The sequence below is a fragment of the Euleptes europaea genome, chromosome 6, assembly GCF_029931775.1.
Source record: "Euleptes europaea isolate rEulEur1 chromosome 6, rEulEur1.hap1, whole genome shotgun sequence".
Lineage (NCBI taxonomy): Eukaryota > Metazoa > Chordata > Lepidosauria > Squamata > Sphaerodactylidae > Euleptes > Euleptes europaea.
Window position 1 is genome coordinate 51,256,068 of NC_079317.1, and position 14,853 is coordinate 51,270,920.

Genomic DNA, 14,853 nt, shown 5'->3' on the forward strand with positions numbered 1-14,853 from the left:
TGAGCTTCCATGGCAAAGAGGAGATTCCAACCTGGGTCTCTCATATCCTAGTCTTCTTTCCTTCTTTCAAGCTCCCTTAACCAAAAGGTCTTCAGCAGTAGAAGGAGAGACTTTATTTCTTTAAGGAAAATATGTTGGATAGATACTTGGCTACCACCAATGTTGTTCTTGGGTCTCTATCCGCCAGCAAAAAGGGGACTAAATATTGTCGAAGGCTTTCACGGTCAGAGTTCATTGGTTCTTGTAGGTTATCCGGGATGTGTGACTGTGGTCTTGGTATTTTCTTTCCTGACGTTTCGCCAGCAGCTGTGGCAGGCATCTTCAGAGGAGTAACACTGAAGGACAGTGTCTCTCAGCGTCAAGTGTGTAGGAAGAGTAATATATAGTCAGAAAGGGGTGGGTTTGAGCTGAATCATTGTCCTGCAAAAAGTATCAAAGGTAATGTGCTAATCATTGTCCTGTAAGTATCAAGATAATGTGCTAATGAGGGTGTGGTATGTTAATATGGAACCATTGTATCCTGAAGTGAACTGTTAATGTGTGAAATCCAAAGCTAATCTGCATGGCTATTGTGGACTGTAGTCTTTGTTAGTCTGGAGGTTTTCAGGACAGGAAGTCAAGCCTTATTCATTCTTAAACTCTCTTATTTTCTGTTAAAGTTGTGCTGTTTATGTATTTCAATGGCTTCTCTGTGCAATCTGACAAAATAGATGGTAGAATTATCCAGTCTTTCAGTGTCTTGGAATAAGACCCTGTGTCCTGTTTGTGTCAGTCCATGTTCAGTCACTGCTGATTTCTCAGGTTGGCCAAGTCTGCAGTATCTTTCATGTTCTGACTATATATTAGTCTTCCTACACACTTGACACTGAGAGACACTGTCCTTCAGTGTTACTCCTCCACAGCTGCTGGCGAAACGTCAGGAAAGAAAATACCAAGACCACGGTCACACAGCCCAGATAACCTACAAGAACCAAAAAGGGGACTGTTTTACCTTTTGTTACGGTGGCAGGTAATTTGATTAAGATGGGGTAATCCATTGATTTCGATAGGAATTATATTGGGGGCATTCCAACATCATATGGGATAATGAATCCACCCTCTTCAGATCACACGGACAAAGCCTATCTGAATAAGGTAAGTTGCCATATCTTCCATTTAACACCGCTGAAGGGGCGGCATTCAAGTGAGCAAGCATGAATGCTCTATGGTAACAAGGGATTATTAAATTGCTAAAATAAGCTGGAGTTCACAAAGATGGAAGGATACCTAAAAATTGGGTAGAGCATCCTCTCCTAGCACGCATTATAGAGGTGGAGTAATCCAATTTTTTATATAGTTCTTGATGGTTAATATAGATTGCCTTTTCTTCATGCCTAACAAGGTATCCTTAGATAGGCCTAGGATTAATAATTTCTTGAGAGACTTAGGATCCCCCTTACCTCAACTCCACCCAGAAACCTGAGATCATACCCCTTTCCATGCCTTCAGATCCAGAAAGAATTTCCAACCAACTGCAAACTTATTTTTCTTTTCATTATGGGGACTAGTTGCACTTGCCAAGCATCCTGCCATGTGAAATATAACTTTATTAAATATAATAAGGTTAAATAAAGGGAGGGGGAAAAACCCACCTCATACACAGAGAGCCAGATGGAGACAGGTGGCTTTGTGCAGAGATGAAGACTTCTAATGCAGTTTCCTGAGATGTCTGACACAGAACAGCTGCAGGACTTAGCAGACTGCTCCAATCACCATCCAAAGATTTCAGACAGTCACCTTCCTCCTTCTCAGACATGGCTAACCTCAATACTATGGTCTTCCAGCCAATTTGATTGCTGTAAGCTGGAAAAGCATCAGATTAACGTTTCAGATCAAGATGCAATAATAATAAGAGCAGGCTAAGGCAAGCTCCTTTAAAAGGTAAAGGTCCCCTGTGCAAGCACCAGGTCATTCTTGACCCATGGGGTGACGTCACATCCTGACGTTTCCTAGGCAGACTTTGTTTACGGGGTGGTTTGCCAGTGCCTTCCTCAGTCATCTTCCCTTTAACCCCAGCAAGCTGGGTACTCATTTTACCGACCTCAGAAGGATGGAAGGCTGAGTCAACCTTGAGCTGGCTACCTGAAACCAACTTCCGTTGGGATTGAACTCAGGTAGTGAGCAGAGCTTGGACTGAAGTACTGCAGTTTACCACTCTGCACCACAGGGCTCCCTTACAACATTACAAATCAATAAATCCTACCAACAACATGCATTTTAATGGAAGTTTATTTATCAAAACAACTGGTCAGAGTTCCTCTCAGTAGCATACACTGTTTCTTTTTCTTCTTTTTTTTCCTGGTGATGGGAAGATATTCCTTGTTCTACAAAGGCCAGGCCAGACCGAGGTTCACAAAGTTCGGGCAAAACACCATGGAGATCGCCAGTCTCTTCCACTGGCTCAAGCCCTGCTGTCCCTTTTTGTCCCATCCAGTCCTGAAGCTTCTTCGCTACAAATCTGACAGCGATGTGCCCTCTTTATGCTCCTGCATAGTCACTGTGTGCAAATGCCTCAGTCGAATTGAAGGAAGCTGTTCATAAAGGTCAAAACCTACCGGGCTATTCTTGTTGGGCAACTTGTAGTAGAGAAGATGTTTCTTTAACACCTGCAAGAAGTGGTAGTAAATTCAGCAGTGCTGGAAGGAAGAAGGAAAATGCACAAGGGCTTTCCCAGTGGATCTCATATAAATTCTAGAAATATAAATACAAATACTAAAAAACACCAGAAACAATAACTCTTTCTAGACAATGCAACAATGTTTTTTTCTGAGAGGGGGCAAGGGAAGGCACAGAAATGTTGTGCTCCATCCAGGTGATGTTCATCCAATTACTGCATCTGTTGTAAAACTCCCATTTGATCAGTACTTCAGTACTGAACAGCTGATAAAAGCCTAGCAAATATAGCTATAGTTTGAAATGAATAACAATAAATTTCTAGTATTCAAAGTGCTTCATGCACAATTATATGACTTTAGTAATCCTTACAACAGCTACTTGTCACACAATGTGGGGGAAATAATACAGGCAACAATTATTTGCAGATTATGCTGCAGATGGTGGAGAGTTTGCCTAAGGCCTTCAAGCATGTTGGCAGGCAGCTGGGATCACATCTGAACCCGAGTCTTCCCAATTGATTGCTTGATTCCACTGAGCTCGTGGATCAAAACAGTGCATGTGAATTCTCTCCCCACTCTATAGCTCCACTTTGGGCGTAATCCAACAGTAATTAAAAAAAAAAAAAAAAACTGAGCACACTGAAGACAGTGGGTTGGATCCAGCACAAAATTTACATTTGCACTAGAGCTTTTGTGCAAGCAGAAATTCAATTCCACAATAGCTGCTTGTACTGAGTCAAACTTAATGTACCCCCTCTTTCCTTTTGCACAAGATCTTCTGCAACCAATTTTTGGACACTATAATGTATAGGGAGGAAAGCACTAAGTATTACACAAGGATCTTGCGCAAGTGGAATTGCCCTAAGTCCATTTATGTTTCTGCTTGCACATCACTGGATCTAAGCCAATATCCAAATGACCCTCTCCCCAGAAGTGCGCTCTGCCTGAGCCTGCATTGGAAATGTATGTTCCCACGGGAGCTGGTTTACCAACTTGGCTCTTAGCACTAAGTTGTGCAAAGCAAAAAAAGAGTACATATGCAGTTTTTCAGCATCCCCATTGACCCCATGACTCCTTTGATCTGCTTGTCTGAACAGGAAAAAGATGCCCATACAGAAATCCACACAACTGTATGCAGTAAGCAGAGGTGCTGAATCAAAAACCGGGAATCCAGGTATACACAGACATACCACATAAACACAGTATGATAATTCTGCAGCTGTAAAATGCCACTCTTAGTATTACAAGATTGATGTTGAAAGCCTGATGCAGAGAGCCTACCTCATCTGCCAAGAACCAGGTCTTCCGCAACATGTTTTTCCGGGCAACATCAATCTCCTGAGATAAAATACAGAAAACATTAGACTTCAGATCATTATAGCTGCTTCACTAGTAGCAAGAACTGTGATTCTCTGGTACTCCTGTCCTGTTAGTACAGGCAACACTGAATCTGCAACAACTGAAATCTCTATAGCTTCCATGTCAACCTTTTTTCTCCTCCCCTCATGAGGAGGCGGGTGTAGCATGGGCAGAAGAATCAGTGAAGATACACCTAAATGCATCTTGGCTTCTTGGGGTGGTCTCTATAGACTAGATTTTGGGCCCATCAGTTCTATAGACCAGGGCATGTCTAAGAAGTGATTTCATATGCCATAATCCATGGCCCAGAAGGGACTCCACAAAGTGCCTATACATGTATCCTAATGTTCCAAGTTACCTGCAAGGATGCAAAGGGGAAAAAAAGGCAAAACAGACCTACTTGGATGAGATTCCTAGTTGTAATCAATGTGTGAGCTCTTGCCATGACTACATTCCTTGACTGTCAAGTGGGAGCCGCTGGAATGAGGCAGAGAATGTTTGGCACACTGCCTAACAGGCCCAGGAGCAGAGAACCCCCCACTTTCCCCTGGAGTTTCAGTGGCACAGATAGGGGGATGCTAGACTGCATCGCATGGATTGCTGCTACTGCATGGCCCATCGGTGAGAAGCAACACAGAGCATGCAAAACAACATTTTCAATCCCAAGAGGCAAGACAGCTAGTGTAGTGCAGCATGGGCTGGGTAGCCAGACACTCTCACTTTCAACCCGACCTACCTCACAGGATTGCTGTGAGGATTTATCAGAGGAGTGGGGAGACGACAAAACCCACCCTGAGCTCCTTGGATGTAAGGTAGGATAAAAATCCAATAACGTAAGCAAGTAAGATTAAAAAAACCCTCCATTGTCTGAGATTATCAATATGAATGAAAATGGCACCTATTTATCAACTATATGACTTATTTTATTGTTCTTTATATTTGCAGTACAGTGTAATAAAATGGATTTTTATAACAGAACTATGGTTTTGAAAATCACAAGCTTTCCCCTGCTAAACTGCAGTGATGTACAACATGCAACTCAGTGTGCACCAAGCACAACATGAGCTAATAATAAAAGTTAAATGGGCCTCAAGGTGGTCTGAGTTGGGAATCCCTGGACAGAACATCAATGGGCAGGCAAGGGGTGGCTGCAGCTCTGAGCTCCATTCTGGGTTTTGCTACTTGCTGCCTTTGGTACATGTGGATTCAGCCCTTCCTCAACACATGAGGGACTACCTCCAAGATCAAAGGGAGATCGTAAAGTGCTGGACCCCTTCAGGCAACCTCCATCAGACTGCATGCCCATTACTCACTGACTGCACATGTTGTAATGCACAGAGAAGTGATCAGAATTCTCTCTGAAATCACTTGGCCTCACACCATGACTCCATAAGAGAAGTTTTCCCCCCCTTGAACAGAGAGATAACAATTCCTGCAAGAACAAAGACGCTGCAAACTCTCTGCACTACATTTTAAAATCCTTTAAAGGAGAAGATGGGACAAGAGACTCTGGAAGAGTGTGATGGCAGTGAAGCACAAGACATTCATCATAACGCTTCTCCCCCCTATGCTCCACCACAACAGTTTCACTCATCTGAGCAGGGCCTTCTGCAGGTGCCAACCTGCAAATGGGCAAAATCAACAACTGCCCATACATTTTCCTTCTCCACTGTGGCCTCCACCTTCTGGAATGGCTTGCCTGAGGAGGTCAGGAAGGCCCCCACTCTCCTGGCTTTCTGCAAACTGCAAAAACTGAATTATTCAAGAGGGCTTTTCTATGCAGGCAATAAGGTAGCACTGTACAAAATGGTTCACAAAGTTACCTGGATAAATTATTAGGGACTGTGATCTAAACTACTGTATATAGTTTGATATAAGTTGGATCCTATTATGTAACTAACAATCATTTAATGTGTCATGTTAACACTTATGCTTTGCTTCAGTTCTGTTTGTTAGTTTTCTGGTTGGTTCTGCAACCCAAAACCCATTTCATTGTTTATTGAATGTTCCATCTTGTTGATTGTATGGACTCACTCTGCGTAGTCCACCTTGAGTCCCAGTGAGAAAGGCAGACTATAAATAATGTAATAAAATATTTTAAAAAAAACTTTCGATCTTAAAAGTCCCTTGCTTTCAACGCTACCACAAATGGAAAGAAATGGGCTCAGCACAGAGAGGACACTGCCACAGCACTAACAGGATGCAGCATGGCCAGACATTTTTTGTTTAACTGAAAGATTGTCACATACCTGCGTTGTGCTCTCCTGAGAGAAAATGAAGCTGTTCACGTGAGCCACGGCAACCACGTACAGCACAGGGCACCAGCTCTGCCGCAAGACACCTGTGACCAGAGTCCGGAAGTACTGCCTCACTAGATTCAGATTGTCCTCGGGTGGGGAGAGGTACAGCTCCAGAGGTACAGGGAACTGCAGCGAAACCAAGAAAGAAACTTCACCTTCCCTGAAATATTCTCTTCACAAAAGAACACTGGACTTGAGCCATAATAAGCAAAGAAGAGGAAGCAGCAGCTCAGGATCAGGAGCAACCCAAGGTCCCAGTGGCTAGAGGATGGGTTTTTTCCTGAACTCAAGGTAGAGGAGAATTAACTCTACAGAAGGTTTGTATATGATAATCAATGCAGAGAGGGGCTGTGACTTAGCAGGAGAGCATCAGCTTCGCAAGCAGAAAGTCCTAAATTCATAAGAACATAAGAAAGGCCCTGCTGGATCAGACCAAGGCCCATCAAGTCCAGCAGTCTGTTCACACAGTGGCCAACCAGGTGCCTCTAGGAAGCCACTAACAAGACGAGTGCAGCAGCACCATCCTGCCTGTGTTCCACTGCACCCAAATAATAGGCATGCTCCTCTGATACTAGAGAGAATAGGTAAGCAGCATGACTAGCATCCATTCTAACTAACAGCCATGAATACCCCTCTCCTCCATGAATATGTCCACTCCCCTCTTAAAGCCCTCCAAATTCAATCCTTGGCAGCTCCAGTTAAAATGACTGAGTAGCAGGTGAGGTGAAAGACCCTTGCCTGAGACTCTCAATAGCTGCTGCCAGTCAGAGTAGATAATACTGACAGACCAATGATGTGACTCAGTGTAAGGCAACTGTGTGGGAAATGGGTAACATACAACGTACATCACAATGTGATTTAACACTAACCGATCTATGTCAATTAAATTTATTTATGAAATGAAAGTGCTGAATTATACTTTGCAAATGCATGTGCATCATAATCAGGGTGTGGAGTTAACAGCAAACAGATACCCCACTGAGGATTCAGAACTATCCTCACATCAACTGAAATCTCACTACACTTCATTTTTTATTATTCTTTAACTTTGCATGAAAGTGGAGGAAGTGGGATATACCCTCTTAAAATAAAGAAACAAGTACATTTCAGTGACTGGGCAAATGGTCCACCCAGGAACACACCTGAGACCTACCTGTTGGAGTGGAACCCCCAGCGCCCGCAAGGCGCTCACATGCTCTCCAAAGACCGCCATCCTTAGTTGGACGCTGAACCGCCTTTGTAAAGGAAGAAGCACAAAGACTCCAAAGAGGGCGTCTCCAAAGGAGACTCCTTCAAACTGTTCCAGGAGGTTGATGTAGAGGTCATAGAAAGAAGCTAAACCAGGGAGGGGAGCGTCCAAGTCCAAGGAGTCCAGGACTTTGTTGCGGCAATAAAGTGAGAGAAGAGCAGCCATGTAACAATGGACAGCACTTTCCAGGAACAAGTCACTGCCAGTGAGGAAGACATACATCAGCCTCGCAAGTCTGGCTGCTGCTGAGATTCCCTGAAGGATTCTGGCTCTCCAGGTCTCCAAGAGGAGGATCCACTGCAAGCTCTGGGTCACAACGTTCACCAGATCCGCGGGAAAAGAGTTCACGGCAGCCCACCGCGTTTCGGCACCGGTCACTTTGTTATAGAGGCTGATAAGTGGGAGGAAAGGCCAGTCAGAAGGGAGGATAGGTCCTCTGACCTCAGGAAGAAGCATGGACTGGACAAGGTGAGTTCTTCCTTGATATGCATCTCTGGAACGAGCAAGTGCAGGCTCCAAGTAAACAAAATGAGAGAGGTAGCAAGTCTGGATAAGCGGGAGGCGCTGGTAAGCTTCTTTCAGTAAGTCTCCGCGGCTGGGGTGGGGAGAAATGGAAGCCGCTGAGCCTGGCTGCCTCAGCTTTGCCCTTGAGCCCAGGTGCAGGATGTCCGAGAAGTCAGCAGCCTCTGGCCCCCCTGCTTGGCCTTCACTGTTAAAAAAAAGAAAGAGATGATACATGTTGGCACTTCCCCTTTACTAATCAAGAGGGGCACACTGCTATTTCCTATAGCACAGCAGTAATCCCCAACAGAGTGCATTATCGCCCTGTTTGCCGATAAAGATGCAGCAGGATACCAAGCTATTGCCAACGTTTTCTGATATTTAGAATGTGCTGCTAGAATGTACTTGTTGCCTCGCTGGATTAACACTAGAGGTCAGTCTAGCCTAGCATTCCATCTTCAGCAACAGTGACTAGATGGAACCTCTGGGGAGCTCACAAACAGGACATCACACTGATGGTTAAGAACATATAAGATGGTTGAGCATAAGTAGAGCCGGGATCAGACAGTGGCCCATCTAGTCCAGCATCCTGTTTTAGACAGCAGCCAACTGATTGCCCTGGGGGGCCAAACAAAGAAGAGTTGGGTTTTATATTCCACTTTTCTCTGCCTTAAGGAGTCCCAAAGCAGCTTACAATCGCCTCTCCCCCCCCCAAAAAAAATTCCAGCTCATCACTTAGGCTAGCTGTGGTAAGCACCTAAGAAACACTTCTAAGATGTTGTGTTTAAGGAAGAGCATGGAAGCAGTGGTTGGGACTCAACTTGGCCTTAGTTTTGACAGTAGTAGAATGTCCACTGGAAGGAAACAAAACAGGCCACAGAACAAGATCTACTTTTTTCCTTGTTATTTTAACCAAACCTTTCTCTAAACCCTTTCCCCCTTCTTTTCCAAAGGATTTCTCTGTGCCTCAAGCTCTAGAACAGAAATGGGGTTATTCAAGGGAAGTAATAGGGAAGGAAGGAAGATGCGAGGGAAAGAAACTTACGGAATCAGTTTGGGATTGAAGGCAAGGCCCAACAGGAGCTCATGAGCCAGGTGCTCACTGCCTGGCAACAAACGGTTTAACAAAACCATGGCAACACAGTGATGGAGTGAAGCATGCTGGCCATAATCTGGACAAGCGCCTGCCTGCACATGAAACAAAAACCCTATCAAAATGTTTCAAAATATGTCAAAATATTGCATTCAGTTCCAATGACACAGGTATAGGAAAGTGGAAGAAGGGCTCGTTGAGCCAAGAATAAAGCAAGACTCAAACGGCAAAAGGGGACAATTTTTAAATCAATGTCCTCAGCACTTGTGTTCCCCTTACTATCTTTTGGAACTTTCACACAGCTGCCAAATCAGCCTAACACAAACTATTTTGTAATAAATACATTTGGTGTGGCAACAGATGTAGCAAGACAGAGACACTGCATTGGCAATATTTGGAGTTTGACAGCTTTTTTTCAAAGTAAATGGCTCCCATTTTCACTCTGTGGTTAGTTTAGACAAGAACATTAACAAGATCAGCCCAGAGACTCCTCCAAACCTGGACTATTTGAGCCATTTGAAAACATCCTAGGATCCGACTCCTCTATATCTCTCTGTGTTATTAGTAAGCTGTTATGTGCTCCTGCGCAGCAAACATTGCAGGTGCACAACATTTTGTGGCTTCTTTTTTCCAAATGAAAGCGGGGGGAAGGAGAGAGCACTAATGTAAATCAGCAGGCCCCACACTCTATCAAAGAAGGCCCAGCCTCTCTACAAATGTACCCTCCACCCCTCTCCCTTTCCACCCTAAATGATGTATTATTAGTAAATCAGAATATATGTTTGAAGCATAGATCTCACCATCTTCTGAGCCAGTGCAAGCACAAAATATTGCAGGTGGTATTCATGGCGCAAGAGCATCACTGAAGAGTGGAAAATAGCAGGTGGCCCGGTGGTCCAACTCTGGAGCAGGTAGTCATTCAGACCCTTTGTATGTAGCACACATACATACTGTAGAAAACAGTGACCAACAGTTAGATTAGAGAGAAAATTATCTTTTGTTGCTTCTTTGTCTCACCCTGATTGTAAGACATGGGCAACAACTCTCCTGACTGGTAGCTCTGAGGAGGGGAGGCAACATCAGCCTCCAGGAGCGGTGACCGCCTGCTGCCCCATCAAAGCCAAGAGAGTGGGGTGTGTGGCTGGGGCACACTATAGCTGCCTAGACTCTTAAGGCTCCCTTGGCACCCAGTTGGCTGGCAAAGGGTAGTGGCATCAGTACATGCCATGGCAGCAGGGTCCTTAAAATCCTCACCTGCTACACAGCTGATCAGAAGAACGGAGGCAGGGGCTGCAGGGGAAGATGAGGTTAAGAGTTGGATCAGCTTTCACGAGAAGGAGTCAGGGAAGGGGGCTGGACAGCAACACCTGATGGTCAGGAGGCCTAGAAATTAGCTCCTGCCCACATGCTGGAGGCCCTCCACCCATGAAGGGTCAGTAAATTAAGAACATAAGAAAGGCCATGCTGGATCACACCCAGGTCCATCAAGTCTAGCAGTCTGTTCACACAGTGGCCAACCAGGCGCCTCTAGGAAGCCCACAAACAAGACGCCTGCAGCAGCATTGTCCTGCCTGTGTTCCACAGCACCTATGGGGCTTGAACAGCCTGCGAAGCTGTCTTTCAAGGCGGAACACTTCTCCCATTGAGGAAGGAAAGCGCCAGGGACAGAGGGGAGGACTCAGGTGTCAGCTTAATCTCTTCCCCTCTCACTTGTGAGGTCGGAGGGGCCCAGTAGACTGTAGCAGCAGATTGAAGGGAGAGTGGGACTGGAGCCCCCCAGCCACTGAAGGAGAAAATGTCAAGGAGAAAAGGCCAGATCCCAGCCGCCTTAGAATGCTGAATCAAGCAGTCATAGAAATGTACTAGCCTTGCACTTTTAAGTAGCTGTAAGTACCAGGTTAGTTGCTGAGTTAGGGAAATAATGTTTTTTAACCCATATCCTACTTAGCTAAGAGGTTAAAATAAGCTTGTCAGCAGTGTTAATGCTTTGCTAGCAAATATTTACGCAAGAAAAACAGTTTATCGTGAGACAAACAAGTTAGTAAGAGTCTTGAAATGTTTTAAGGAAAAGCATTAAGGGTATTGAAAGAGTAAGTATCGGATTGGTTCTCATTTGGTGCAGTATTGAGCTGTTAATCAATAATTGGCTAAGTTTTACTTTTCTGTAGTGTTGTAATTTTGTCTGTACAGGATGTAAGTTTTGCTTTGTTCAAGGGTCAAGGTCTTGAACTCGTGTAGGGATAGATGCTTTCCTTGATCATGATTAACCAAATAAAGACCTAAGCTCCTAAGAAGGAATTTGCAGTTACTTGCCTCCTTTGAACCCCTTCGGCTGAACCCAGATTTTTCTCCGTCCCCACCCACCAATGTTTTTGACTGCTTAGTAAATGGCACCCACACGTGCAGCAAATCAGCTGCTAGAACCTGTTCTTTGGCAGAAACTACCAAAGGAGAAGTGATATTTTCCAGATTATTAGACCCTGCTTGCTGCATAAGAAAGCACCCAGACCTTCCATCTGGCCCTCAGCACATACTCAAAACACCTGAAGCCAAATGAAGCACTACAAATGGATTTCTCTCTTAGCTGAGGATCTGTTGTGCACCTCACCAACCCACAAGTGTACAGCCTCACAAGATTATCCCACAAGGTGGGTGAAAAAACTACATTCTGTTAGTAACTGGAGGTCACTGGCATTTTTCCATCTTCACCGGGCTACTGGTGCCCTTCCTATCTCATCCTAGCCACAGTGATCCATGCAATGGTCACCTCCAGATTAGACTACTGTAACTCACTCTATGTAGGGCTACCCTGAGGCTGCTCTGGAAACTTCCATTGATCCAGAATGCGGCAGCAAGGGTTCTTGCAGGGACCCCAAGGAGAGCGCATGTACAACCGGTGCTCTGCCAACTGCACTGGCTCCAGGCTGAGTACCGGATCAGGTTCAAGGTTCTAATATTGACCTTTAAAGCCCTAAATTGTCTGGGATCATCGTTCCTGGGGGACATCCTCTCCCGATACACCCCTCAGAGAATGTTACGTTCAACAGGGAACAACCTGCCGGTGGTCCCTGACCCAAAGAGTGTCTGGCTGACCTCAACCAGAGCCAGGGCCTTTCTGGCTCTGGCCCCAGCATGGTGGAACTCTCTGTCAAGTGAGAGCCAGGCCCTGTGGGACTTGGTGCAATTCCGCAGGGCCTGTAAGACTGAGATGTCTCGCCAGGCCTATGGTTGAGGACAGCGATGGTTTCCATCTAAGCTAGCCTCCCTATTTACCTACATTTACCTACCCATCATTTCCATTTTTTACCTATTTTCTATACCCCATTCCCCTAGGGTACCCTGTCTGTTCCTTTTCCGTCCCTTTTCCCTCCCTCCTCTTTGACTGGTTCCCCGTTACTGTCTTAAGTGCGCCATTGGTATTTTATCAGAAATTGAGGGTTCTGGTTATGAATGACATGTAGTACGATTTTAATATTGTTGGAACTTGCTGTCAGCTGCCCTGAGCCTGACTTAGTGAGGAAGGGCGGAATAGAAACAGAATAAATAAACTTTAGGTTCAAGCTAGAACAATCACCTAAAGCTGCTATTAGCAATTTAAAATATTCATGGATCTTCCAGCATTCTGTTTAACTTTGGCCCTTTGTACCGCAGGAGAATAAATACTTCGAAGCCCGAATGAGTGAGCAGCCTTTTCAGAAATGTCAGTGCCCAAATTAACCTGGTTAGTTAAGTGCCTTTGTTAATTTAAATACTACCAAATGCAAAAGCAAGGCCAAAGCAAATGTCTTCTTTTTTGCTTGCAACCCTCTCTGCTCATCTGTGTCAAGGGGTGGTGTGGAATAGGGTCGAGATTGCCTTTGTGCATAAAGCAGTATGCACTGTTGTAACTCTTGGCACCTATTTTATGCAGAGTCAGGTATCTGCTCTGGGTGTTTGCAAAGGCTATTCTCACAAGTAAGTGCTGTTATTTCATTGGAATATATTTTGTAGAAAAAATGTGATTGATGTACATTCAATACGATCCCATTATTATAAAATGTACTGTAATATTGACATTTCTTTAAGGAACTAGCATTCCAAGAGTTTAGAATCCCCCCACTTGTCTGTAAATTTATTCAGTAGCTTTCACCTTCCCCTCATTCTTACTTTCAGTCAGTTTAATCCACACCATAACTTTTCAGATCTGTAACAAGCAATCACTACCCACTAGTATTTTCTAGCCTTTCCATCTGCACTCTGCTTGGACTCCTGAAGTTGGTAACTGCTTCTATATCTGTACAGTATATGGTATCTTTTAAGCATGACAACAGCAATAAGTGGATTAGAGGGGAATAGACTTTCCTACTATACATACAACTGCTAGCTTTATTTATTAAAATATTTCTATCCTGCCTTCCCACTCCCTTTAAAGAGGCCCAAAGATGTTTTAGTAGGGCTCACCCAGCATACCTCTGGCTTTATACCAGTCTGCTTGACCACCATGCTATCGTAGTGCTCCTGCAACTCTGTTTTGTAATAACTGGGTGACCCCTGCCATTGCCACACTGCCCCAGTTATGGCAGTGGCTGACTTTAAGGACACTTCCTTCCCCCATATAAACAGCAGCCTAATAAAATGATGACAACCTACCTCGCCGATCAGCCCTTTATGGATGCGAGTGATGCTGTCGACAAGGGCAAGGAGGGAAGTCAGAAAGGCGAATGGTGATTTGGAGCCCACCAAATTCGTCGGGGACTTGCCTCCTGTGCAACTCAGAGACACGATACTGGGGAGAGACTCTGGTGCTGGGGAACAGGATAGAGGATTGCACAGAACTGAGCATGGCCTGTTTGGGGCGGGGAAGGAGAGAGACAAAGAGAAAGAATGAAAATACACCAAAGACATTACTTTTACTGAGAAAAAAGGCTATTTTTTTTAATCCATGCAGTAAACCATCTCAAAATAAACAAAATACAGTTGTACTTCAATACAACGCTGAAAGTAAATTGAATGTTTTGCCAGTACTGATGGATCCTCAATGGATTCACATCTATTTTAAACATCACAATAATGGTATTTAGCTTACCATCAATTATTTCAGGGTCATGTTTTTATTCAAACAAGCTTGCCTTTAACTGCATGGAAAATTTTAGACACCCCCACACTGAGTGGCAGTAGCTGGATCATTACATTATAATGTGGCCAGAGGTCCTGCTATATATAGTTTTGAAAGCAAATCCACCATGTGAAAAAAAAAATCCTCCTCTACAGAGCAGAACACAGCAGAAAAGCTCTCTGTTCCTATTCAGTAACCAGACTTCCTTGCAGCACACAGGGATAAACGACCAAATCCAATATTTATTCACTATTTATTAATTTATGTTAATTAGTCCGCCTTTCTCACTGAGAGGGTGGACTACATAATGCAAGCCCGTACAAACAACAGCATGAGGAGAGATCTAATGAGCAATGTAATAGGACTAGGATTACCGAATTCTGAAACTAAGTATCAGTATTAAACATGCCATGTTAAACAATGCAAGAAATGGTATTACTGAAGTAGAAATATAATACAGTGTGACTAAGAAAAAATACACAGCAATAGATAATGCAAATTAGCAGTATAGTCCACAGTTGTGTTCTCGCTATTCAAATGTCTTCCTGAATCATTCTGTTAAAATGCAGCCCTATTCTTTTATAAAAATGCCCTCCTGAACA

General features: G+C 44.2%; 1 protein-coding gene across 1 annotated transcript in view; it reads right to left on the reverse strand.

Moving 5' to 3' along the window:
• Positions 1-2,458: 2,458 nt before the first annotated feature.
• RPAP1 (RNA polymerase II associated protein 1) overlaps positions 2,459-14,853 on the reverse strand; it is a 49,572-nt gene continuing 37,177 nt past the window's right edge. Inside the window, exons 18-24 of the mRNA XM_056851749.1 lie at positions 13,786-13,981; positions 9,957-10,106; positions 9,109-9,251; positions 7,467-8,271; positions 6,263-6,439; positions 3,936-3,992; positions 2,459-2,645 (exon numbers count right to left, since the gene is read on the reverse strand). Of these exons, the coding sequence (XP_056707727.1) occupies positions 2,490-2,645; positions 3,936-3,992; positions 6,263-6,439; positions 7,467-8,271; positions 9,109-9,251; positions 9,957-10,106; positions 13,786-13,981 (1,684 nt within the window). The 3' untranslated portion in view covers positions 2,459-2,489. The remainder of the gene's footprint in view (positions 2,646-3,935; positions 3,993-6,262; positions 6,440-7,466; positions 8,272-9,108; positions 9,252-9,956; positions 10,107-13,785; positions 13,982-14,853) is intronic.